Source organism: Bos grunniens, chromosome 23 (assembly GCF_055505025.1).
Source record: "Bos grunniens cultivar Pamir isolate PY7600 chromosome 23, Bosgru_T2T1.0, whole genome shotgun sequence".
NCBI lineage: Eukaryota > Metazoa > Chordata > Mammalia > Artiodactyla > Bovidae > Bos > Bos grunniens.
Genome location: NC_141187.1, coordinates 6,409,384 through 6,434,253, shown reverse-complemented (window position 1 = coordinate 6,434,253; position 24,870 = coordinate 6,409,384). Strand labels below are relative to the sequence as shown.

General features: G+C 37.1%; 1 protein-coding gene across 1 annotated transcript in view; it reads left to right on the top strand.

Moving 5' to 3' along the window:
- GFRAL (GDNF family receptor alpha like) overlaps window positions 1–24,870 on the top strand; it is a 73,902-nt gene that overhangs the window by 5,489 nt on the left and 43,543 nt on the right. The window contains 5 exon segments of the mRNA XM_086370615.1: window positions 1,867–2,019; window positions 8,691–9,101; window positions 14,431–14,487; window positions 15,216–15,546; window positions 21,467–21,717. Coding sequence (XP_086226741.1) covers window positions 1,867–2,019; window positions 8,691–9,101; window positions 14,431–14,487; window positions 15,216–15,546; window positions 21,467–21,717 — 1,203 coding nt within the window.

The window sequence follows — 24,870 nt, the reverse complement described above, 5'->3', positions numbered from 1 at the left end:
TCACTAAAAGTAGATAAAGAGATTATGTAGGGGATAATATCCCAATACTATTAGGACAGAACATTTCAAAAAAAGCTTTTTATAACAGGACAAGTTTTATCAACTTGTATAATGAGTGTGATAATACCATAAAAACCCAATGAAATTTTGGCATATTCAATAAGAGAAATCCAAAGTGAAAAATAAAAACTATATTCTTTCATGGCTCACTTTATTTCTCCAGCCGCTTCATAGAAGAATAAATTTTGTACTGCTTGGGACCCTTGTCTAGCTGTCTGTGCTCCATCCACCTTCTGAAGATGTAAGGTGAAGTGTGTTGGGTTAAGAGGCAACAATCTATAGTTCTGACAATGTAAAAATTTAATTTACAATCTCCACTATCAGGGCAGAAGCCACAAGATCCAGCCACAAGATCTCAAGGAATTACATAGGATATAGATAAGGAGTGAGATTTCTTCTCTTCCATGCGCTTGAACAGGGTGCATGCGATGCTCAAATGCCAGAGAAAGTTATCTATCGCTATTCAACATTCTCATTCAGGCAGTTCAGTTGCTCAGTCGTGTCCGACTTTTTGTGACTCCGTTGACAGCAGCGCACCAGGCTTCCCTGTCCATTGCCAACTCCCAGAGCTTGCTCAAACCCATGTCCATTGAGTCGGTGATGCCATCCAACCATCTCATCCTCTGTCGTCCCCTTCTCCTCCTGTCTTCAATCTTTCCCAGCACCAGGGTCTTTTCGAATGAGTCAGCTCTTTGCATCAGGTAGGCAAAGTATTGGAGTTTTAGCTTCAACATCAGTTCTTCCAATGAATATTCAGGACTGATTTCCTTTAGGATTGACTGGTTGGATGTCCTTGCAGTCCAAGGGACTCTCAAGAGTCTTCTCCAACACCACAGTTTAAAAGTAACATTCTCATTACAGTTCAAGAAAAGAATTTCAAAGGCAAATTTTCTCTAATAGCACAATAATTTTAAGATGATAATAAAGGACACTGACAAAAAAGTCTATTATTTGTTTTGATAATGAAGCTCCTTGGTATATTTTATAAGGTAACTTAAACTATTGCATTCATTGTATCATAAATTATAACACATTTATTGAATTTAGTATACAAATAGCAAATTTGTATAAATATACAAATTTATAGTGAATGGTAAGACTTGCATAATTATACCATGCATGAAGCTGAAATAGAAATATTCTCAAATATACAAATCAATGTACTCAAAAAGTTTTATTCAGGAATAATGAATAAAAGAAAATAGGTAGATGAATAAGGCTTTCTATATTAAAGCAGAGTATGAAATGTTGGTAATTACAAAAGATGCAATAATATTTACTGAGTGCTTTCTAAGTGTCAGGACCATGTCTTTTTATATGATAAATTTAAAGCCACTTGGATGTCTCTTACTATAATCTTGGAATGGCATATAAAATAAAATAGCAGATTAAGATCAAATAGCTAATAAAATTGCTAAACAGACAAAATAGCTAAAATTAGAGAGTATTCTGGTTGCCTCATTTTAAAGGCAACCATAGTTATAGCACAAATTGACATTCTATGTGAGGACAAAGTTCTTTTAAAATACAGAAAGTTTTAGTCTATTTTAGAAAGAAAATACTGGGGGTGAAAACAGTAGGAATATTTTTGTTTTGTTTTGTTTTTTGCTTGAAAAGTCAATTACATGAACATGCTGTAAGTAATCCCAGATAATTTCACTCTAATAATGAATTACTAAAATCAAGATATTAAAAGCTTTGGGTAGGAGGTGCTACCCAAAGGTTTAACATAGTTTGGGTAGGAGGACTCAAAACTTTTATTCAGATTAACATCTAGAATGTTATATGTTTGACTGTGAAATCCAGGCAACACCTGCCAGATGAAGAATTCATCCAGCTGTGACCTAAGTATCCAGTCCTTAGTGGAAAGCAATTTACAATTTAAAGATTGTCTCTGCTTTGATGACCTTTACTGCACTTTTAACAAATTGCTTGGGAAAAAATGCATCAACGAATCAGGTAATACATTGTTATATGAAATGCTTACAGTCACGCAAAAGAAAGTACAATGCCAAAAAGAAGCACAGCTATGTAGTTTGATGAATTCTTTTGTTTTTAATCTGGTGATTTGATTAGTTCTTCATGTAATTTAAGGTTCTGTCAAGTGTAGATCTCAGTAAGTATATGACATATTTCTATAATCACTACCCACAATTTCAAGCTTCATTCAATAATAATTTATTAGAATGATACATTCACTCATTCAGTACCTTTATTTGTGAGGCTCACTATGGCTTTGTACAAGACTTAAATGATAAAAGATAAATAAGGTACCATTTTTCTTGCTAAAGGAAACAAGACCTCTTGAGAAAGATCAAAGTGTAACCCCTTACCTAGCATTGTGCTTGCCTTTGTATGCTGCTGCGAAGTCGCTTCAGTCATGTCCGACTCTGTGCGACCCCACACGGCAGCCCACCAGGCTCCCACGTCCCTGGGATTCTCCAGGCAAGAACACTGGAGTGGGTTGCCATTTCCTTCTCCAATGCATGAAAGTGAAAAGTGAAAGTGAAGTCGTTCAATCATGTCTGACTCTTCGTGACCCCATGGACTGCAGCCCACCAGGCTCCTCCGTCCATGGGATTTTCCAGGCAAGAGCACTGGAGTGGGGTGCCATTGCCTTCTCTGTGCCTTTGCATAGGCACATTTAATTATTTAATATGCATTTATTTACTGCATACTCCAGGTGTCGGCCTGATGGTGAAGTAAAGTGAAGTTGCTCAGTCATGTCCGACTCTTTGCCTACCACGCTCCTCTGTCCATGGGATTTTCCAGGCAAGAATACTGGAGTGGGTTGCCACTTCCTTCTGCAGGGAACCTTCCCGACAGAGGGATGGAACCTGGGTCTCCCGCACTGTAGGCAGAGGCTTTACCATGTGAGCCATCAGGGAAGTCCTGGTGTCATGTGGTGAAATATGTCATATGGTGAAGTAGTGGTATTCAAAATAGTCGGCTCATGAATTGAGAGTATGTGCAGATTTTCCAAAGGATGCATGGGATCCAGTAATCCGAAAGTCATCAGCTTCTAGGTCCTCAATGTCTCTATGTACACTCCCCCAGAAGTGGTTAGGAATGCACCTGCTATCAGAGAATTCTCATCTTTTTCAGAATCACCCTTCCCCCACTTTATAAGAGAGAGGTTTATCTCTCATCTGTCTTAAATGGTCACATAGCCCAACCTCTCCAATTTTTCATAGTAAACTTACTAGACACTTTCCTGTTCCATCATTTTGCCTTTTCCAAAATTTCGTATAAATGAAATTATATAACATGTAGGCGTTTGAGCCAGTTTTCTTTTATTTAAAATTATCAATTTGTGATTCACCAAAAAATTGTCCTCTTTTTTTGAGGAGTAGTATCCCATTATATGGTTATTCCTTGAATTGATTATCCATTCACCACTGAAAGTCACTGGCATTGTTTCCAGATTTGTAGAGATTATAAACCTGCTGTAAATACTCACCCACAATATTTGTGCAAATATGTTATTTCTCCTCAGTAAAAAATTATTGGGTCATATAATAAAGCGTATGTTTAACTTTATAAGAAACTTTCACACTATATTTCAAATTTGAAGTAACCATAAATGTATGAAAGTTCTGGTTGCTCCACATTCAGGCCAGGACTTGATTTCTGTGTTTTGCTTTCTCTTTGACATTTCAAAACATGTTTAATAGTATCACATTGGGATTTTAATTTATACTTAAATAGTAATAATGTTGACCATATTTTCATGTGCTTATGTGCCAAAGAAATATATTATGTGGCTTCAAAATTATGTGGCTTAGGTTTTCTATTTTAGGTGTATGATACGTTTTCAGTCAATTTTCATAAGTGATGCAAGTTAACACTCAGATATGTTCTATTGCCATATGGATATCTAATTGTTCCATCACGTTTTTTGAAGATAGTTTCAGTTTCAGTTTTCTCAAAAGATCACTGGGCTGTATACTAGTGGCTGTCGTCCCAGTTTTTCCAATCTGTCCCAGTGATGTATGTATTTTATACTTTTGCCAATGCTCCACAGTCTAATTTATTGCAGTTTCATGAGATGTCTTGAAAGCAAGTTGTGTAATTCCTATCATTTTTTTTCTTTTAAATAATTTAATTTGAAAGATATTTGTTGGATTTCTGTTGAGTTTTTGTTTGCATTTTACTCTTTATTGTAGTTTCTGTCTCTCTAAGTTGTTCTTAATATCCCCAAATTGTCCTTTAAACATCTAGAAGGAGTTAAGATGATGTCATTTTCTTGTTTGCTGCTGCCGCTAAGTCACTTCAGTCATGTCTGACTCTGTGTGACCCCATAGATGGCAGCCCACCAGGCTCCTCTGTCCCTGGGATTCTCCAGGCAAGAATACTGGAGTGGGTTGCCATTTCCTTCTCCAATGCAGGAAAGTGAAAAGTGAAAGTGAAGTCGCTCAGTCATGTCCGACCCTCAGCAACCCCATGGACTGCAGCCTACCAGGCTCCTCTGTCCATGGGATTTTCCAGGCAAGAGTACTGGAGTGGGGTGCCATTGCCTTCTCCCATTTTCTTGTTTAGGTACCAGAAATTCATGTCCTTTTCTCCCTCTTTTTGTCTCTATCTCTATTTCCCTCTCTCTATTTTTACTCTCAATTTCTCTCTCAGTTTTGTTCTACATTATTTTGTTGTTGTTGTTGCATTTGATGTGACTTGAAATTATTGACTTGACTCATCACTCTTGGTTTCTTAAGATGAAATCTTATATCACTGATTTGAGATTTCTTTTCCTATTTAAACATCTCATTACATAAATTTCCTTCCAAGTGGTGTTTTAGTTACATCCTCTAATTTTAAATTAAATAAAAATGTGTTTTCATTTTTATTAAGTTCAAAATATTTTCTTATTTTACTGCTGACTTCATTTTTGATTCAAAAGTTATTCATAATACCATTTTTTAGTTTCCAAATATTTGAATATTCCTTAGATATCTTTGTTATTCATCTCTAATTCCAATAACATTATAAAATACATTTTATATGATGTCAATTCTTAATTAAACTGATAATTGCTAAATATCACCTATACAATGTGATAAACATGAGATGATACTTACTTGAGGTTACAGAGAAGAAATAATGGTTCCCTGGTGGCTCAGACAGTAAAGCGTCTGCCTGCAATGCAGGGGACCTGGGTTCTATCCCTGGGCTGGGAAGATCCCCTGGAAAAGGAAATGGCAGTCCACTCCAGTATTTTTGCCTGGAAAATCCCATGGATGGAAGAGCCTGGTAGGCTACAGTCCATCGGGTTGCAAAGAGTCAGACACGACTGAGCAACTTCATCTGAATTTTTTTTTTTTTTTTTTTGAATGGTGTCTCAGAAGCCTTCAAAGAAGAAATGACAGACTTGGGCCTTTTAGGGTGAATTGGACTTCTTGGGCAGATGAAATAAAATGATATTCCAGATGGAGGAAACAGAATGAAGCAGGAGATATTGAGAAGAAACACATTCCTGATTAGGCTGGATTGTAGAACAGAGTAGTCAGGAGATGATACTGGAAAGAAATCAGACTTTTGAGGAATTACTAATGCATTTTGAACAGAAGAATCTGGAATCTGTATTTTTCAGGACTCCACTGGGGGTGGTTTAAAGGATGGAATGGAGGCAGGGTAAGATACAGGCCAAGGATAAGAGCCAACAGAATAATTTGGAAGAGATGTGACACGTGCCTAAACTTCTGCACTGGTGCTGAGGACTCCATGGAGAAGAGACGCTTAAGAAATGCTTATGACTCATAATCAGTGGGAATTGGCTACCACCAGATATGAGGAGTGGGGAATGTTATTAAATGTGTGATACAAGTTGCTTGCTTGGGACAAGGGTATCACTCTATGTGGAGACAGGACTGAAAGACGACAGTGGTGAATTATATTTGCAGAGTTTCCATGGGGGTGGCACACTTTGGCACATTTGTGTTAGAAATGTCAGCACTTTGCTTTACATTTCACATGATGAATATATAGTTTAGAAAAAGCAATGATAGGGCATTTGGCAGGCATTTGGAAACATGCATCTTGCATTGAGTACAAGCAAGATTTGTGAGTCAGTGGTTTGTAAGAAACAGATACAAGCATGCAGGAGGATAAGACTGGCCAGAAAAAGATGTGAAGTGAGAATATAAGTATTTTTATAATACTTTCATGACCTAGTTGAAGAAATCATAAGGAAGATTTTAAAGACAGAAAAAAAAAAAAAACCCCACAGGAAGAATTTTCAAGCCAATGACAGAGAAAAACATAGAGAAAATAATCAACAGTAAATGCAGAGAAGTAAATAAGATAAAGAATAAAATGACATTAGTTACCTAATGAATAGGCCTTTTCTAGTTTTAGACTGAAGTAGGCTGAAACAAAAGCATATAGAAATATTGAAATTATTTGTTGACTTTTGTTGCAAGATGGTAGGACTAGTTCATTTATATCTCGATAACCATTTCTATCAGACCAAGATGCAACAAAATATAGATACCAAAATATAGGTACATACAAATTTAGAGCATTTAAGTTGAAATCAGTCCCCATTTTTGAACCATTTTTTCCACAATAGATACTTAATAAATGCTACCCTGGGGTGATATTGATAAGGCAGGGGTACAGAAACCCTGCACAGAAGACCGGAATGATCTTACAAATGCACTTCATGACAGACCTGCTCTGACTGTGGTCTTTACACAGAGTATTAGCTGCTTGCTTATAATTCAGCTTAGATTGAAAAAGGAAGTGACAGTTGAAATCTTGTCATGTCAACTGCAGCATCTTCCACCAACTCTTTCATCATCACTCCAACAGGATATGATCTTTCTCTCTCTCCCCCTCATTTGCATTCCCAAAATATTTCTCAACATATAGCAGACATGTACTTTTCTATTCTTTATTATAGATTATAAGCTTATTGAGCAAATCAGTTTTTATATTTTTTCTTAATATGGCAAATATTCAACACAGTGCCTGACATCTAGCAACTGATCAATAAATATATAATTAATTTGTAAACATGTTTTGAGCACCTAAATCATGTATTCATTCATAAAATTTACTAATTATTCAGTTAATAGGTGTAGATACTAAGCACTGGAAGAGGGATATAAAGATCAATTAAGAGACTCCCTGCTCTTGGTTACCTTAAAACATAGCAAAGTAAAATTGACATTTAGCCTGATTATTTCATTTAGCCTAGACTAATTATTTCAAAATATATAATTACCAATATAATGGAACAAATTATGTGCAGATGGCATTAATTCATATATATCCCATCCATGCAAGTCTGCATATGCTGTCTAAAAGGGGTAGGAGAGATGGTTTGTGTTCCAGCAGAGAAATCTCACTTAAATAATTACAATTCATGTGAGTTGTTATTTGATAAATGTGTAAAACTCTACTGCAGTGTGTGTTTCAAAACACATACAGTAAAGAGGCTGTACTCTGAACAGTGCTTCTAAGAACGTCCTGGTGGTTTTTAAGTAAACATTTTCATATTATGAAGTTGATTATATTATCTTTAACTTGCATGCATGTGTGCGTGCTAAGTTGCTTCAGTCGTGTCCAACTCGGCGTGACCCTATGTACTGTCGGGGCAAGAAAGTGTTCATTGTGGAGGTCCACATAAGAAGGACCTCGGAGGGAGATGAGACATTTTAGAGATAGACGGTATACTACTGAAACCTTAGCGCAAGTAAGGATTCTTACACTGAGGTGGGTTTTATCTGCTTCCTATAAAGTTTATATAATTATGGATTTATTGGAATTCTCTAGTAGAACATACATTCTCTATGAGGGATATAACTTCCAAGGGGTGGAAATTGGTTCTTGGGGGTGGGCAGAAAACTTCTTACATGTATAAAGTGCAGATATATATACTGCCCCTGAAAAGATACACAATAAATCTGTGGAATTAAAAATTCATGAGTGGGCAAGAGAATTAGGAAAAACACTGTCTAAAAAAAAAAAGGCTTCTTAAAGGGGAAATAATGAAAACTGTGGAGAAACACTTCAGTATAGGCATATTTCTAGGAGGAAATAGAAATATACAAAGTTTATACAAAGAGAAATAATGGATGGTAGCTCAGACAGTAAAGAATTTGCCTATAATATGGGAGACCCAGGTTCAATCCCTGGGCTGAGATCTCCTGGAGAAGGAAACGGCAACCCACTCCAGTATTCTTGCTTGGAAAACCCCATGGACAGAGGAGCCTGAAGGGCTACAGTCCATGGGGTCATGTAGAGTCAGACATGACAGAGAGATTAACACTTTAGCTTTTCCTAAGCATTGTAAGTTACAATGATTTCTACCAATCATCATCAAATGTAATGAAAAGACAGAAGGAAATCATGAGGATGAAATAGCAAAAGAAATTGAGCATTACCATTATGCTTTGTTATATAAACTATAAATAAGCAATATTTTTATTTCAATTTTTTAAAAAATAAAAGTCATTTGTAATAGTTTTCTTGAAATATAAACCAGTCCTCGGTGGTTTTTGAAAAACAGTCAAATATTTATAAAATATGTTTATGGACTTTTTAGGAAACATTAAGAGGTTTTTAAATGAGCTTATTTAAATTTAAACTAAATGAGCTTTCTTTAATTTTAGTCATTTTTAAAAATAGAGAAGAATCAGCACGGTCCTCGAATTTGGCTTCACACTCAAACATCACAGAGTGGCTCCATGAGAAAGAGACATCATTAACAATGGGAAAAAAGAGAGACTGCATCATGGCAGCGCGTAACTGCCAGGAATCTGAACATTGTGCTCTTTTGTATAAGAGTTTCAAGAAAACCTGCAGGAGGGAATCAGAACAATGCAAGACCCTTGATGGAAGCTACCTCTGTGCAGTGTTGAGAGAAGGTCTGCAAGAAACAATCTTGTGGAATTGTCAGTGCAGTGACCCTTTGAAAGCAGAGTGCACTGAAATTTGGAAAAGCTTGTCTGAGGACATTTGCATAAAGGATGCTCAAACAAATCCAGTTCCATCCTTCATTGAAGACAATGAAAAGGAACTCAACCTGGGCATTGTTTCAGGTCAGTATGTAAGGGAAGAATTTTAGAATCTTAAATATAATCCCAAGTACCAACTGACTAAAGAATAATTTCTGTCCCAGCTCTGTCATTTCTGCCTGTGTTTCTCCCAGAAAGTGAACATTTAAAAAAATATATATATTACTATGACTATGTCTAAAAGGGATTACGAAGAAAGATGGAAATGCCAAAATGTTTTAAAATAATGTGTTTTATTCATCCATTCATTGAACAAATACTTATAAGACAGTGAAAATGTGCTAACTCCTAAGTCTGGTTGATTCAAAAAAACAATGCAATAATAATAACACTGCCCTTTATTTTAAAAACTTACTGTTTTTAAGGGATTTAAAAATTAAAGAAATAGATAATATAGTAAGGGATGATTATTTATTTATATAACAGATATTTCTTTGGTGCCTACCATGTCCTTGGCGGTGTTCTAAGACCTGGGGAAAAAGCAGTTAACAAAGCAAACAAAAATCACACACACCCACACACAAATCATTGTTCTCTAGGACCTTATATTATTAACTGAGGAGTGTCTCAGTTAGTTTCTTTGGAAATAGACATTGAGACAGAAGTTTGCATACAAAATAGTATTAGGCTGGGGGCTCAGGAACAAAATCTAGGATGAAGTGGGAAAAGCAGGATTAGGAGGTGGGGCAAATTGAAATGCAAGGCAATGACTACAGCAAACTGAGTTGACTCCACAAGAAGTTTAGCCCTGGAATGGCCCTTTAGAGATGCTGCCTCTTTGAGCCCCTCAAATGGACTAGTCCTTACATAGGAGCTGTCCCCTGGAAAAGTCTGTCCCCCTGGGTGTGGCAACTTCCTTTGGATGGGGCACTGCTGGACAAAGACCAGCGGTTGCGGAAGTGAGGACCAAGATCACCAAAGCGGGGATCTTAGTAGCAGGCTGTTCAGTTCAGTTTAGTTCAGTCGCTCAGTCATGTCTGACTCTTTGCAACCCCATGGACTGTAGCACACCAGGCCTCCCTGTCCATCACCAACTCCCAGAGCCCACCCAAACTCATGTCCATCAAGTCGGTGATGCCATCCAACCATCTCATCCTCTGTCGTCCCCTTCTCCTCCTGCCCCCAATCTTTCCCAGCATCAGGGTCTTTTCAAATGAGTCAGCTCTTCCCATCAGATGGCCACAGTACTGGAGTTTTAGCTTCAACATCAGTCCTTCCAATGAACACCCAGGACTGATCTCCTTTAGGATGGACTGGTTGGATCTCCTTGGGACTCTCAAGAGTCTTCTCCAACACCACAGTTCAAAAGCATCAGTAAGAGCCTATTAAGAAGATAAAGATTTGGAGGGTATATTTTAAATGGTATGACAGAATGAGTACTACCAAAGGGGAAATATGGTGGGATGGGGCCATAAATTAGGAGCTTGGGATTAACATAAACACACACTACTATATATAAAATAAGTAACCAACAAGGACCTACTGTGTAGCACAGGAAACTCTACCCAAAATTCGGTAATAATCTATGTGGAAGAAGAACCTGGAAAAGAATGACTATGTGTAAATGTATAACTGAATCACTTTGCTGTACACCTGAAACAAATACAACATTGTAAATTAACTGTACTCCAATAAAATATAAAAAATAAATTAAATTAAAAAATAAAAATAAACAGTATGAATGTTAAGGAGGAAAATAATACAGATAGGGGAAAAAGGAAGTCTGAGTGGGTGGTTTGTAATTTTAATACGATGGCCAGGAAGTCGTTCTGAAGAAATTAATGTTTGAGTAAAGATAGAAAGAGGCAAGGGATGAGTCATGTGGGTATTTGGGGAAAGAGAACTTTGGGAAGCAGAAATAGCTCAAGGTGAGCTGGGAATGGTCTTGATGAAGAGCAAAGATGACACTAGGGGTAGAGATGAGAGAGCAGGGGATGAGATGCAGGAGATGAGACCAGAAATAAAATAGGGCCAGGATGGTGAAGGGCTTTGTAGGTCATTTCAAAATCTTTGGCTCTTACTCTAAGTGATCCAGGAAACCACTGAGGGGTTTGAGCCAGAGTAGTGTCATGGTCTGAGGTATATCTTTAAGAGGAAAACTCTGGATTTTGTGTTGACAATTGACTGAAGAGAAGCAAATGCCCAAGTAGGAAGACTGATTAGGAAGTTTATATAATGATGCAGCAAAAAGATGATGGGTCTTGGAACAGTGTGGACAGCTGTCAGATTCTTAGTATGCTTGATATGAGTGGATCACATGGGGCTGCAACAACAAAAGAGAATCAATATTTATTCCAAGGCTTTTGTCCTGAGTAATTAGAAAGGATGTGGTTGCCATTATTTTCATTGATTAACATGGAACAACTGTAGGAAGAAGAGGTTTTGGGAGTGGGACAGAGGAGAGGTCAGGAGTCAGTCTGGGATGTGGTAAGTATGAAATGTTTATTAGATACGCAAGTGGAGATATCAAATAGACAGTTCTCAGTATGGAACTGTAGCCTAAAATGCTTTGCATGACACATAGAAATGAGATCTGTGCAGCAGGTATAAATCAGGAGGTCATTCACTGGTGGATGGCAAATGGGATCATGGCAGTAGATGAGGTCAACATAGAAATGCATGGTTTCTTGGACTAGAGAAGTAGAAGGGTGAGAAGATAGCAGAGTCTGCATATATTTCAATATTAGTGGATCAAGAAGAGGGAACACTGTGTTTTTAAACTACAGTATAGTTGCTTTACAATGGTGTGTTAGTTTCTGCTGTACAATGAAATCAGTAACATGTGTGTGTGTGTGTGTTTGTGTATCTCCCTTCCCTCTTGGACCTCTCTCGCACCTATCAACCCCATCCCATCCATCTAGGTCACCACAGAACACCAAGCTAAGCTCCCCAAGCTAAGTAGCAGCTTCCCGCCAGCCACCTATTTTACACATGTCAATGCACACACATCAATCCCAATCTCTCCGTTTATCCCTCTTTGCTCCATGTCCACATAACTGTTCTCTATGCCTGTGTCTCTATTCCTACCTTGAAAAATGGGTTCATCTGTATCATTTTTCTAGAGTCCACATATATGCGTTAATACACAATATTTCTGTTTCTCTTTCCATCTTACTTCACTCTACATGACAGACTCTAGTCCATCCACATGTCTACAGATGGCCCAATTTTTATCTTTTTTGATGGCTGAGTAATATTCCATTGTATATATGTACAATCACAATGAAGAACAGTATGGAGGCTCCTTAAGAAACTAAAAATAGAGCTACCATATGACAAAAATCCCACTTCTGGGCATATACCCTGAGAAAACCATAGTTCAAAAAGACACATGCACCCCAGTGTTCATTGCAACACCATTTACAATAGCCAGGACATGTAAGAAAGCTAAATGTCCATCAACAGATGAATGGATAAAGATGTGGTATGTATAAACACTGTGCTTTATTTGATATGTATGATCACACAACAGAGATGTAGTTCCGGTGGGCCCATGCTTCTCTGTGTTCCCATGACATACTGCTCTTTAGCTCCTTTTCAGCAATTAAGCTACAGTTTAAAATATTCTCCAGAAAAAAAATGTGAATATACCTATGTGTGCACTATATGAAATTAGAATTTAATGTGCAAACAATTTATTATAGTGCATTACTCGTATTACATAAAATAATATGGATCCAAGATAGAATTTGTTTCCTCATGATAAAATAATTGTTTTTGTAAGAATTGCTAGTATTTTGAGTGGATTAGTCCACTTGGGCTGCCCTAGTAAAATACCAGAGGTTGGATGGCTTGAACAACAGAAATTTATTTCCTCATCATTCTGGAGACTGGAAGTTCCAGATCAAAGTCCAGCAGGGTCAGTTTCTGGTGAGCGCTCTCTTTCTGGCTTGCAAATTTCTTGGTTTCTTGCCAGGTCCTTACAGGACATTCCCATGGGGTATACACGTGGCCAGGGAAGAGTGAGGAAATTTGCTAATGTCTCTTTTTATGAGAACACTAATCCTACCAGATCAGGGCCCTACATTTAGGACATCATTTCATCTTAATTACTTCCCTAGAGACACCATCTCCCAATACAGTTATATCAGGATTTAGGGCTTCAACTTATGAATCTTGGAAGCAAACAATTTAGTTCATAACAATAAGTGAATTCAGTGTTTATTTATATTTTAATGATAGTTTCTTGAATATGTTTTAAACAGTGGCACAGTCATACTAAACAGTGCCAAAGCACAGCTATTAACCTATCATAGAAAGTCTAGCTAGCCTAGACTTTTGTATCTGTTAAAAAAGCTATGAGATTCTTAGCAATTTGCTTATTGGGATTTCATTCAATATGGAACAGAAGAAGGAACTTCTCTGAAGCATAGGAAGGTGGGTTCCTGAAGAGACAGTGATTCTTTAGCTGAGACGTAACCAGTAGAGATATGAAAACCATGTATGATGAGAACAGATGGAACAACGCAAAGAGTCTGGAAAGTCTGACACCCTTGGGGGTAAAAAGAATTGTTTTATGATTGTACCATCATATATGTGCATAGATGGGCAGGCAGGGAGCTTGGACAGACAGCTCAAGTCGGGACAAGTTGAATCAAGAGACACATGCCATAGCAGAAATCAATCTCCTGATCAATAACCTGTAATGGAAGCCAATATCTTAATCAACAGCCAGCAGCAAAAAATGAATTTTCATTTTAAAATAAAAATCTGATCATAGTCTTCCCCTATCACTTTATGCCTATGTCTGTTACTTCTATTTTATTTTGATTTCATTTTTATGTCTCCATTTCCTATATAAGTCTTGACAACAGGAACTGAAAATTTGTCTTCAATATGGCACCTGGTACATAGTGGGATCTTGACCAATGCTTCCTGAATGAAAGATTTTTAGAATTAGATGGTCATCAACCTCTCCAATTCTATAATTATAATTCCTAAAAACTCTGGGAAGCTAAGATAGTCAGAGGTGGAAATAGTCTTTAAATTGCCTTTCAATCTAATTAAGACCTTACTGGGGAGAGCTTTTTTGGTTCAGACAATATTTCTTCTGTTCTTTCTCCCCAGACAGACTCTCTGTTTACTTCTCTGCACATGGCCTAGTCATTAGCATTTGTTTAAATTTTCGAGTAACTGAATACTCAGAGCAGAGCTGTTTAACTGACTTGAATGATGTTACAATGGTTTATTTTTCTTCATCTGTACCTCACTAATTCTGTGTACCAAGGTTAAATAAGGGTTACATGAGCTTATATGTATTTTTACCGGAGTACACATTGACAAATGTCTACATTCTCCTATTAAATTTAGAAAATTGTTCACTAATAAAATAGTCTCTTTCTTTTCCTTCTAGATAACATAAAAGAGGATAATAAATACAAGTGGAATCTGACTACTCTTTCCTATCATGGTAATGTTTATAAATAGTCATTTTGATTTGCATTGTGAATACTGGACAATATAACTTAAAATGTAGTTACTAGGCTTCTTCAAGATATGTCATTACAAAATGAGTCATGTGAACTTTAATTGTTCTAATACTAGAAAATGCAACAAATCATTGCATTTCTTCCACTAATATTTCAAAGCATCTATTTTGCTTATCTATCATTTATTTACAGTTATGGGGAGAAATACTTACAATTAAAAACAAAGACTAGATCCAAAATGTGAACATTTTTACACGTTGGAATAGCTACATGGAAATGTTAGTCACTATTTCTCCTTCAAATAAAAAGTTCAATAGAACAAGGATCATTTTGATTTGAGCCACTGAACACACCATCAGCTAGATTCAAATCCAATTTCTAAAGATGTATTGTTTGCATGTGATAAACTTGGGCTCAAGGATTTTTTCCTGCAGTTCAGTTTTGGTCCTATACACTCCCCACCACTTCTGGATCATAATACATGTCCAGTGTAGATGAAAGATGGTTCAAGTAACCCACTGCTCAGGACCAGTAAGTTTATTCCAACTCCGAAAAAAAAAGTAAACAAAATAAATAGGACTACTTGCCAAAAGCAATGTATGGGCACATTGTTGTATTTTGCTCACGGATTTCTCGTGGTGTTATGCAGATTCTGTATGCACAGCTCTCTGTTTACTTTTCCACAACCTGGACATACCCTTCCTTCTAGGAGGCAGAGGGGTTCAGTCCTGCCTGGAAGTGGCAGAGGTTTGCATTGGGGATGCACTCTGCAATGCCCAGCTGGCCCTTTACCTGAAAGCTTGCTCAGCGGATGGAAAGCTGTGTGATGTGAAACACTGCCAAGCAGCCATCCGCTTCTTCTATCAAAATATGCCGTTTAACATTGCCCAGATGTTGGCTTTCTGTGACTGTGCTCCCGCTGATGAGCCTTGTCAACAGTCCAGAGAAGCACTCCACAGCAGGCCATGTGCAGTGAACAGAGTTCCAACCCCCACCTGCCTCGATGTAATTCACAGCTGCCAAGATGATGAATTATGCAGGTGAGTAAAAACACGTGTACCCTGCTTTCTGATTTGGCACCTTATTTGTTACACTTCAGCCCCAACACTTGATCTCATGCCATTAGCTAGAGTTCCCACCATCATCCAACATGACGTAAACAAAGCCACACAATTTGTAGTTTTGAATCTCTGGGACATGTGTAGTATTCTTTTGGAGACTCAAATGCATAATATGTTTTGGAAATTGAAAAAAAATCATTATGTCAGGATTGGGTAATCATGAAATAGCATTATTAATAAAATTACAGATTCAAGTGAGACTCATGAATTGCTTAATAGACCTGGTTTATGTGTCAGTTTTATTATTGGCTTTGGGGGTATGATTATATAAGGCTGATAACCTCTCAGGATTCTGATGAGGTGACTCTTCAAACTCCACAATAAATCTTTTGTGTTTTGGGATGGAGTTGAGGGAGGAGCTAAAGTTCGGATTCCCTCGCACACATGTGTCGTAAGGTCAGTAATGCACCCCTTCCCCTCTTCCCAACCTCTCACCCTGGATTCTCAGGGCAGTAATGTTAGTCATTTACTTGTTTATTCAAAAAGCAATTACCAGCCATCTAGTACTATTTTACGCATCTGGTTACAAGATACAAAATGCTTGCCCTGTGGAATGTATTCAGTAGGTGTAGATAGAAAATAAATAGGAAAAGTGTGTATTTTTCACGCAGTTGTAAATGGGCTTCCCTGGTGCCTAAGATGGTAAAGAATGTGCCTGCAACGCAGGAGATCTCAGTTCAATCCTTGGGTCAGGGAGCTGCTCTGGAGAAGAGAATGGCTACCCACTCCAGTTTTCTTGCCTGGAGAATTCCATGGACAGAGGAGCCTGGTGGGAAATTAATGGGGTCACAAAGAGTTGGACACAGCTGAGTGACTAACAGTCTTATATTGTATGATGATGAGTACTCTGGAGATTCACAAGCGCACACATATGCATGTGTAATAAGGGGAGTGTGAAAGGCAGAAAGAATAAAAGAATTGCAGTGTCAGTGGGATGGCCCCAGGAGAGACATTTTACGGGAGCTGAAGAAGCGAGAAAATGAGCTTCTCTCAGTGAGTTTCAGAAATAAGAGATCCCAGACAAAAGGATGAGCCAGCGCCGGGGAAAAAATGAACGTGGCAGGCTCTCATGCAAGGAGGAGAGCGTGTACAAGGCGGAGAGGAACAGGAGATAGGATTTACTCTGAGAAAGCAGAGCGATGTTGAGGGATTTTGAGCAGAGGTGTGAATGATCTGCCCAACTTATTAAAATTTCCACTCCGGCTGCTAGTGAAAGCTAGACTTTACCTTTGTAGGTAACTCCTCCTGGGAATCATAAATTGAATCCAACACCCTGACTTTCTCTTTTCCTCACTGTGGTCTTCGATAAACACATTTCCTTAAAAATTCAAGGCAAATTGATGTTTGGTGTGGTAAGAAAGCCACAGTGAAGTGGACCTCTTTGGAAATGAGTAAGAAGATGGAGGAAAGAATAAAATCAAAACTATCTGTAACATTGGTGTTACCACGTTAAAGGAGCTTCCTTTAAAAACCATCATTCAGCTGTATAATTATGGGATGAATCTTCTGCTTCCCAGGATAATCATCCCAAGATAATTTATACTCGTTTGCTTGCCCAGTACTTCCTATCAGGGACAGTATTGTTTAATTGTCTTCAAGTGAATAAAACTCCATATATAATGAATTCATTCAAAGATCAAAGTAAACATTTAGTGTGGAGGAGGGGCTCGGTGTGACAGCTCAAGGAGGAATTTGTCACTTTGGTCACCTGCTTGAACCACTGAAAAATGAGATGTAATGACATCATTTCCTAAAGGGCTGGTTCTTGGTAAAGTGCTTTCCTTCAACTTTAACTCTCCTCACACCTTCACTGTCAGTCATTCCAGCCTGCAAAGTAACTCCAGGTCTTGCAAATATTTATCAAAAAAGACAACTACTTCCTCATAATGCACATTCTATAAGATAAAGGGTGAAGATCTCAGCAAAATGCTTTTTTTTTTTTTTTTTTCCTTCAACTTACCATAGAGAATGCCAAAATTCTTAAGAAAGTTTTGTTTGAGGATCTTTTCCTGTAGATGTTTATCAGTTAAAGTTTACTAATTATTTCTCTTCAGATAATACTAAAATTAATAGCAAAAACTATTTTTATAATGCAGTTTACATTTTTCAAACTAATTTAAAGCTCAAAAATTCTTATTAAGTGAACTATTGTATTTCATTGATTCAAAGATGCAGACTTTTTGCACCTTTTAATTCCCCTAATGTGTTTGGAATTAGTCTTAAGCTCAATGACTAAAAAATAAAAAAAAAAAATGCATTTAATGAAAACAAAAACTTAATTTCCAAAAAGTGATTTTAGGTGTAATAAAATAATGGTATCACATACAATCAAGAAAAATGTTAAAAATGTTTGCTTACACTAATATTCTCATAGAATATTACTATCTATCATACATCTATCTACACTAACAGTGAAACCAAATAACATTTTAACCAGCCAGGGAACACTTTCTTTTTTAAGTAATCCATGTAAAAATGCCAGATGTCTCCATGGTGGGTACCCAGCTTTACCTGATTCCAGTGCCAAGGCACTGAATATTCTACCTTATTATCTTGGAGTGATTTGTACTCAATTTTCTAAGCATGACATAACTGAGCTTCCCTATAAAATAAAATATTTTAATGAGAGTGATGGAGTCTGCTGCTATAGACCTTTGAGAAGCTCTGTGATGGATTCTGAAACATACACTCTTGCATGCACCTCACCTTGGCATCAACACTTTCTCAGATGAACTGGTACAGAGTTGATACTTTTCCTCTACAAGGAATCCTGGATTTCATGACCTCTCCAAAGTGCGTAGTGCAGGGTCTAGAACATGATGGACACATGTACACCCCTGGTTGATTCATGTCAATGTATGGCAAAAACCACTACAATATTGTAAAGTAATTAGCTTCCGATTAAAATAAATTAATTTTTAAAATGTCACCTCATTTCCCTCCATTTTAAAGTGTCTTGTACTTAATGTGTATAATGCTTTAATATACAGATACATGTCTCTTTTTTATGTAATTTCTATCTTTTATACATTAATTCAGGGATTAAGGACTGTGTGTATTCTATTTCTTTTCACCATGTGCAAATAGTCTCTTAATGAATACTTTACAGAGGAGATGGAAATATTACACAATATTAGTTGTCAAGATGAAAAGACAAATTCTGTCATTTGCTCAAGCAGATTTTGCCTTAGGGAGATTTCCAGTATTTTTATTAAATTATCGTTAATGTAATTCAGATGGAAAAAAAAACTCCCAATGAAAAACAACTTCTTCAGTGAGAGTGTTAAGACTTTATCATATATCTTTCCTGCAAAAGTGCTTATATCTGGAGCAAAGCAGAACGGTTAGGTTTTAAAATACAACTTATGTCCCTGTACAAGAATCCTCAATTTGTGACAGGTCTTAAAACTCCTCTATTTGAAAAGGCCAAAGAAGGTGATATAAATACTATTTTTTTCAATTAATTTTGCTCAATACAGATATATACACTGGAAAGTGAGATTATGTTTTGTCAATTATAAGTGTTTAGGGATTTATAGGAAATTATGTTTTTTCATATGCATAAGCTCCAGAAAGTAGTGAAAAAAATGTTTGCTTAGAAGAAATGTTACCTACTTTTTTAGAAACAAAACTTCACCATAAACATGTTTAAGTGCCAGAGAATATTCACAAAGTTTGACTATATATTAGGCCATAAAAGTAAATGTAATACATTCTATATGCAGAAATCACACAGACCACATTCTCTTATGGCTTACAATGTAACGAGAAATTTATAGCAAAACTAAAACAAAATGATCGACGCTATTTTAAAAATTACTCTCTTAGATAGTTAATGTTTCAAATAAAAAACCAGAATAAGAAACTGAAGAATATCTAGAAAATAAGGATAATAAAACAGTTACACATCAAAGCATTTAAAACATAAAGCACAATTCCTATAATATAAAAAATTTGTCATATTTATTTTTTAAATGATTTAGATAATGAGTAAACCAAAAAGTTTTTATTATATTTTTATTTTTAATTAAATATCCTTCAGTCAGTTTTTCAAAATTTCAAAACATTTTTGAATGAATTAACTTTTATGAAGACATAAATAATGTAACTTAAACTTTATAAAACATACATTTAAGAAAGAATAAATGGCACCTGTCAACCTCATAAATGACAATCAATACTTACAGTGCTTACATTTAGATGGCATTTTATATACAATTCTTAATTGCATTAAAGGAACATACTTGTTCTTCTGGATTCAGAATTATATGCTCAAATATTTGCAATATTTTCTTAAATATAAATGTAAATATTATTAATTTTACCATTGTATTTAAAAGCTGATTCCTTTAAGATGACTTAAAATACAAGATTATTGAAAATGATGCGATTTATGGATTTAAGCAGAGTAACATCCAGTGGTCATGTATGGATGTGAGAGTTGGACTGTGAAGAAAGCTGAGCGTGGAAGAATTGATGCTTTTGAACTGTGGTGTTGGAGAAGACTCTTGAGAGTCCCTTGGACTGCAAGGAGATCCAACCAGTCTGGAAGGACTGATGCTAAATCTGAAACTCCAATACTTTGGCCACCTCATGCGAAGAGTTGACTCTTCGGAAAAGACCCTAATGCTGCGAGGGATTGGGGGCAGGAGGAGAAGGGGACGACAGAGGATGAGATGGCTGGATGGCATCACTGACTCAATGGACATGAGTTTGAGTGAACTCTGGGAGATGGTGATGGACAGGGAGGCCTGGCGTGCTGCGATTCATAGAGTCACAAAGAGTCGGACACGACTGAGCAACTGAACTGAACATCATGAAAGCAAGTAAAGTCAGGACAAATGACATATACTCAGAGGCTTTGCATGCATATTTTATAGTGATTTATTCAAGAAAAGGAAAAATAATTATAGGTGATAAATATTAAAGACAAAGATTAATATCTTTGGTTCCACTGAGTAGATATCTTCTTACTGTGAAAGTTCCAAATATGAAATTATTGTACATTATCCAGACTTCTATTCAAGATTAAGACAGCAAGAATGAAATATGTAGTCAGAAAAGTTATGAATGGATGTGGTTCTAGCAGATTATCTCAGCCCATCAAATAAACTCATGTTTTGCTTTAAATTAGCTCATGCTGCCAGAGAACCCCAGAGCATTAATGTTAATTCTAATTAGTCTGCTTAGAAACATTGAGAAAGAGCACAGACCTCCCATCCTATGGGAGAACTCTCATGAAAAGTCAGGAGTCTTTTCTGAGATCACTTGGTGGGAGGTAATGGTCAAATATAGTCTCAAAACCACATTCTGCTTCAAAAATTATTGCTAATAAATCTCCCAAGTAGTTCGTACTGCAAATCATCACCCACTGAAATAAAATTAATAAGGAAGGAAGAGTCATCCAGGGAATCCTAAACTTAGCCTCTGTCTTTCATCACGAAAGGAAAATAATTCACAAGATTTCTCTAATTTTTCTTCCACACTCTCTATTAGGATGTTTGAATATACAAACTTAGTTTCCAGCTATGTTTAGAAGCACCCAGAAGGCATTTTGTTTTATGTCAGGTGGCTCAGAGGGTAAAGCATCTGCCTGCAATGCAGGATCCTTGGGTTGGGAAGATCCCCTGGAGAAGATGGCACCCCACTCCAGTACTCTTGCCTGGAAAATCCCATGCATGGAGGAGCCTGGTAGGCTATGGTCCATGGAGTCGCAGAATCGGACGCGGCTGAGTGACTTCACTTTCTTTCTTTCTTTCTTTGTCAGGTGAGATATCACTACATGTTAGTGTGAACTAATGATATTCAGAGACTCATTCCATTTCCTGACTCTTTCCAGGAGGCGCTATAGAATATTCCAGGCCAAGTGCTGGCAGCATGTGATGAGAAAGTGCCATGAGGATGAGACATGCATTGGTACCTTAAGCAAGCAAGACCTCGCTTGCTCTGGAAGTGATGACTGCAAAGCGGCTTACATTGGTACCCTTGGGACCGTCCTCCAAGTGCAGTGCACCTGTAGGACCATTACCCAAAGTGAAGAATCCTTGTGCAAGACTTTCCAGCATATGCTCCACAGAAAATCATGTTTCAGTAAGTTATATATATATGTCACATATGGAGAAGGCAATGTAACATATATTGATTTTCTGTATACACCACGAAGTAGTAATCTAACATGGAAAATTTGTTCACAAAGACAACTCTATGTTTGCTATTCAGTTTTTAAATCTGTTTTCTGATTATGCTATGTGCACACGCTATTTTAACTCATTTATCTGCAAGTGGTGCATGTTTTTAATTTGTAAGATTGTTCACTCCTAGGTATCATTTATTGGTTTCAATAACAACAGCCTAAAACATTTATCCTACCAGATAACTGAAGATATCAGGTATCTGTTACAAATAACAAACCAACCCAAAACTTGAAATAATAATTTGATCACAATTCTTCTCATTGGGCTTTACTCACTTAGGTGATTCTTCTGTTGGTATTGCTTGGGTGGTTACAGTCATCTGGTGGTGAGACCAACGCTGATCTGTTCAGGTTGTGGTTAGCAAGCACAGTTGGCTGAGTTCTCCTTCACGTGACCTCTGCAGCAGTAAACCCTGTATCTTTCATGATCATAGCAACATCCCTAGCAGTTATTCCCCAGTAAACAAGAATTTATCAAGTGTCTGCTTCTGCTATATTTTCTAATGCCCCATTGGACAAAGCAAGTCACATGATTGAGTTCACAGTTATTGTGACAAGGGTGTGTATGAGTATGTTTATATTCAAAGTTGGATTCACCAAGGATAGTTAGCAATCTACTGTATTGGCTGTCCCAATCTAAGTGAAACATATTTATCCTTGGATTTAGTTACCTCCCCTTGGTCTTTAATATGTCTGCTAATCTACCTGTAATGAGGGGATGGGAAACACATTTTCTAAAGTTATTATTTACTCCATTCAGATTTCAGTTCAGTTCAGTTCAGTTGCTCAGTCGTGTCTGACTCTTTGCGACCCCATGCTTCACAGCATGCCAGGCCTCCCTGTCCATCACCAACTCCCGGAGTTCACTCAGTCTCACGTCCATCGAGTCAGTGATGCCATCTAGCCATCTCATCCTCTGTCGTCCCCTTCTCCTCCTGCCCCCACTCCCTCCCAGCATCAGAGTCTTTTTCAATGAGTCAATTCTTCGCATGAGGTGGCCAAAGTACTGGAGTTTCAGCTTCAGCATCATTCCCTCCAAAGAAATCCCAGGGCTGATCCATTCAGATTTAGGAATTTCGATAATTTGTCTAGGGTCTCAGAGGGAACAAGTGGTTGAAAGGAATTTGGCTATGAGTCTCCTAGGAAGAAATCTAACAATGTGATCACACGCTAATTCAGGACCTCTCCATCATCCACCTTCAGGCTTAACCCATGCAACTATATTCGAATCCCAAAACATTCTCAGCCCCTAGATCACTATTTGTAACCTCCAAACCCACAAGTACCAAAAGTTCAGTAGAGAATAATAGACATTTACCATTGCAAAAAAGACCATATACAATGAAAGTATCATGATATTTATGCAAATTTGTATACAGATCTATGCTGTATCTATGATACATATGTCTATGCTGCTGCTAAGTCACATCAGTTGTGTCTGACTCTGTGCGACCCCATAGACGGCAGCCCACCAGGCTCCTCTGTCCCTGGGATTCTCCAGGCAAGAACACTGGAGCGGGTTGCCATTTCCTTCTCCAATGCATGAAAGTGAAAAGTGAAAGTGAAGTCACTCAGTCGTGTCCGACTCTTCGCTACCCCATGGACTGTAGCCTACCAGGCTCCTGTGTCCATGGGATTTCCCAGGCAAGCGTACTTATCTAACTACAAACAGATACAGATATTTTATTCTTTTCTATCTTTCTTTAAAGATACTACAGAGATACACATTAGCCAATATAATCAAAATGGTGATCTGCTATGCATTAGCTTATAGACATACAACTCAGAGTGTATGGTTTTGATTCCAATAAAGCTCTCTGTGGGATTCCTACAATTTCTATAATTAGCACTACAGATATATTTCAGTGGAAATCATGATGCAAAGAGGAAAATTACCCCATGATCTATGTTGAGTCATATTTTCTAAATAATCTTTTTCTCTGATTAATATTAGGTGGCTAATTCTGTTGGAACTAAAGGTATTTATAATGAATGGCTCCTAATATTACAAAAGGAAATGCCAAATAAAATAACCTAAACCAACAGCAACATATACAATTACACTATCATGATTATTTATAAGTGGTTTCTCCATAGTAAATGATACCAGGGGGGAAAAATGTCTATCCTACAAGTTAGTGATAAACCAGTTCCTTGGGCATAAATTTCAAATACCAGTTCAAGCAACCTAATTCTGCTTCCAAGCCTGGTTTCCCCATATGTTTTTAATTAGTATTATGTTTTGCTTTCATTGTATTTGGCTACCAATACAAAGCTATATATACATACATTGAACATATTCATGAAAAGACAGTGGAAACGGACACAGAAATCCATAAACGTTGACAAACTCTATAATGTTTTACAAACATGAGAATTCAAAATGATTTCACATTTCTTCACTCACTTTGGAAGACTAAACATGATGAGGTTTTCTCCGCAAGCATTACTTAAAGTCAGAATTTTAAGTGACAGGTTTATAGAAGTAAAGGAACCATGAAGGCCTTCTGGCCATCTGTCATAGTTCTGGGTACTTAAACTATAGAAAAAGTTTCAGACAAAACACAAATGGAAACCTTGGCCTGGTTAGTCCTAACAAGCCTCCATCCTTTGCCCCATATACCTGGGAAGTGGTAGCACATGGAGATTTTTGAATGAACTCTTTCTAACCACTGCCTCTGAGTTTCTATATCAGCCCAGCAGGCTCATGCATTACCAAAATACACTTGCGAGTAACACATCATTGTTAATCAACTATGTTCCATTATAAAATTAAAGAAATAAAAAAATAAATATTATATTTATCAATGTCCTGCAGGGAACAGACATTGTATCAATTGTATCATTGTACAATTGATACACTGTATCATTGTATCAATCTTTAAAAGAAAAATTGCTCTCATTACAGCTGGTTTCCAAAAACCCTGGGGTTCTGTTTTCTTTATCTGAAAGGGGCAGAATGAATGGAAGAGAGGACAGTCGGGGAAAATTTTCCATTTGTTATATTTGTTTTGCTTCAAGTCTTGTTTCAAATTCACTTGACCTCAGAG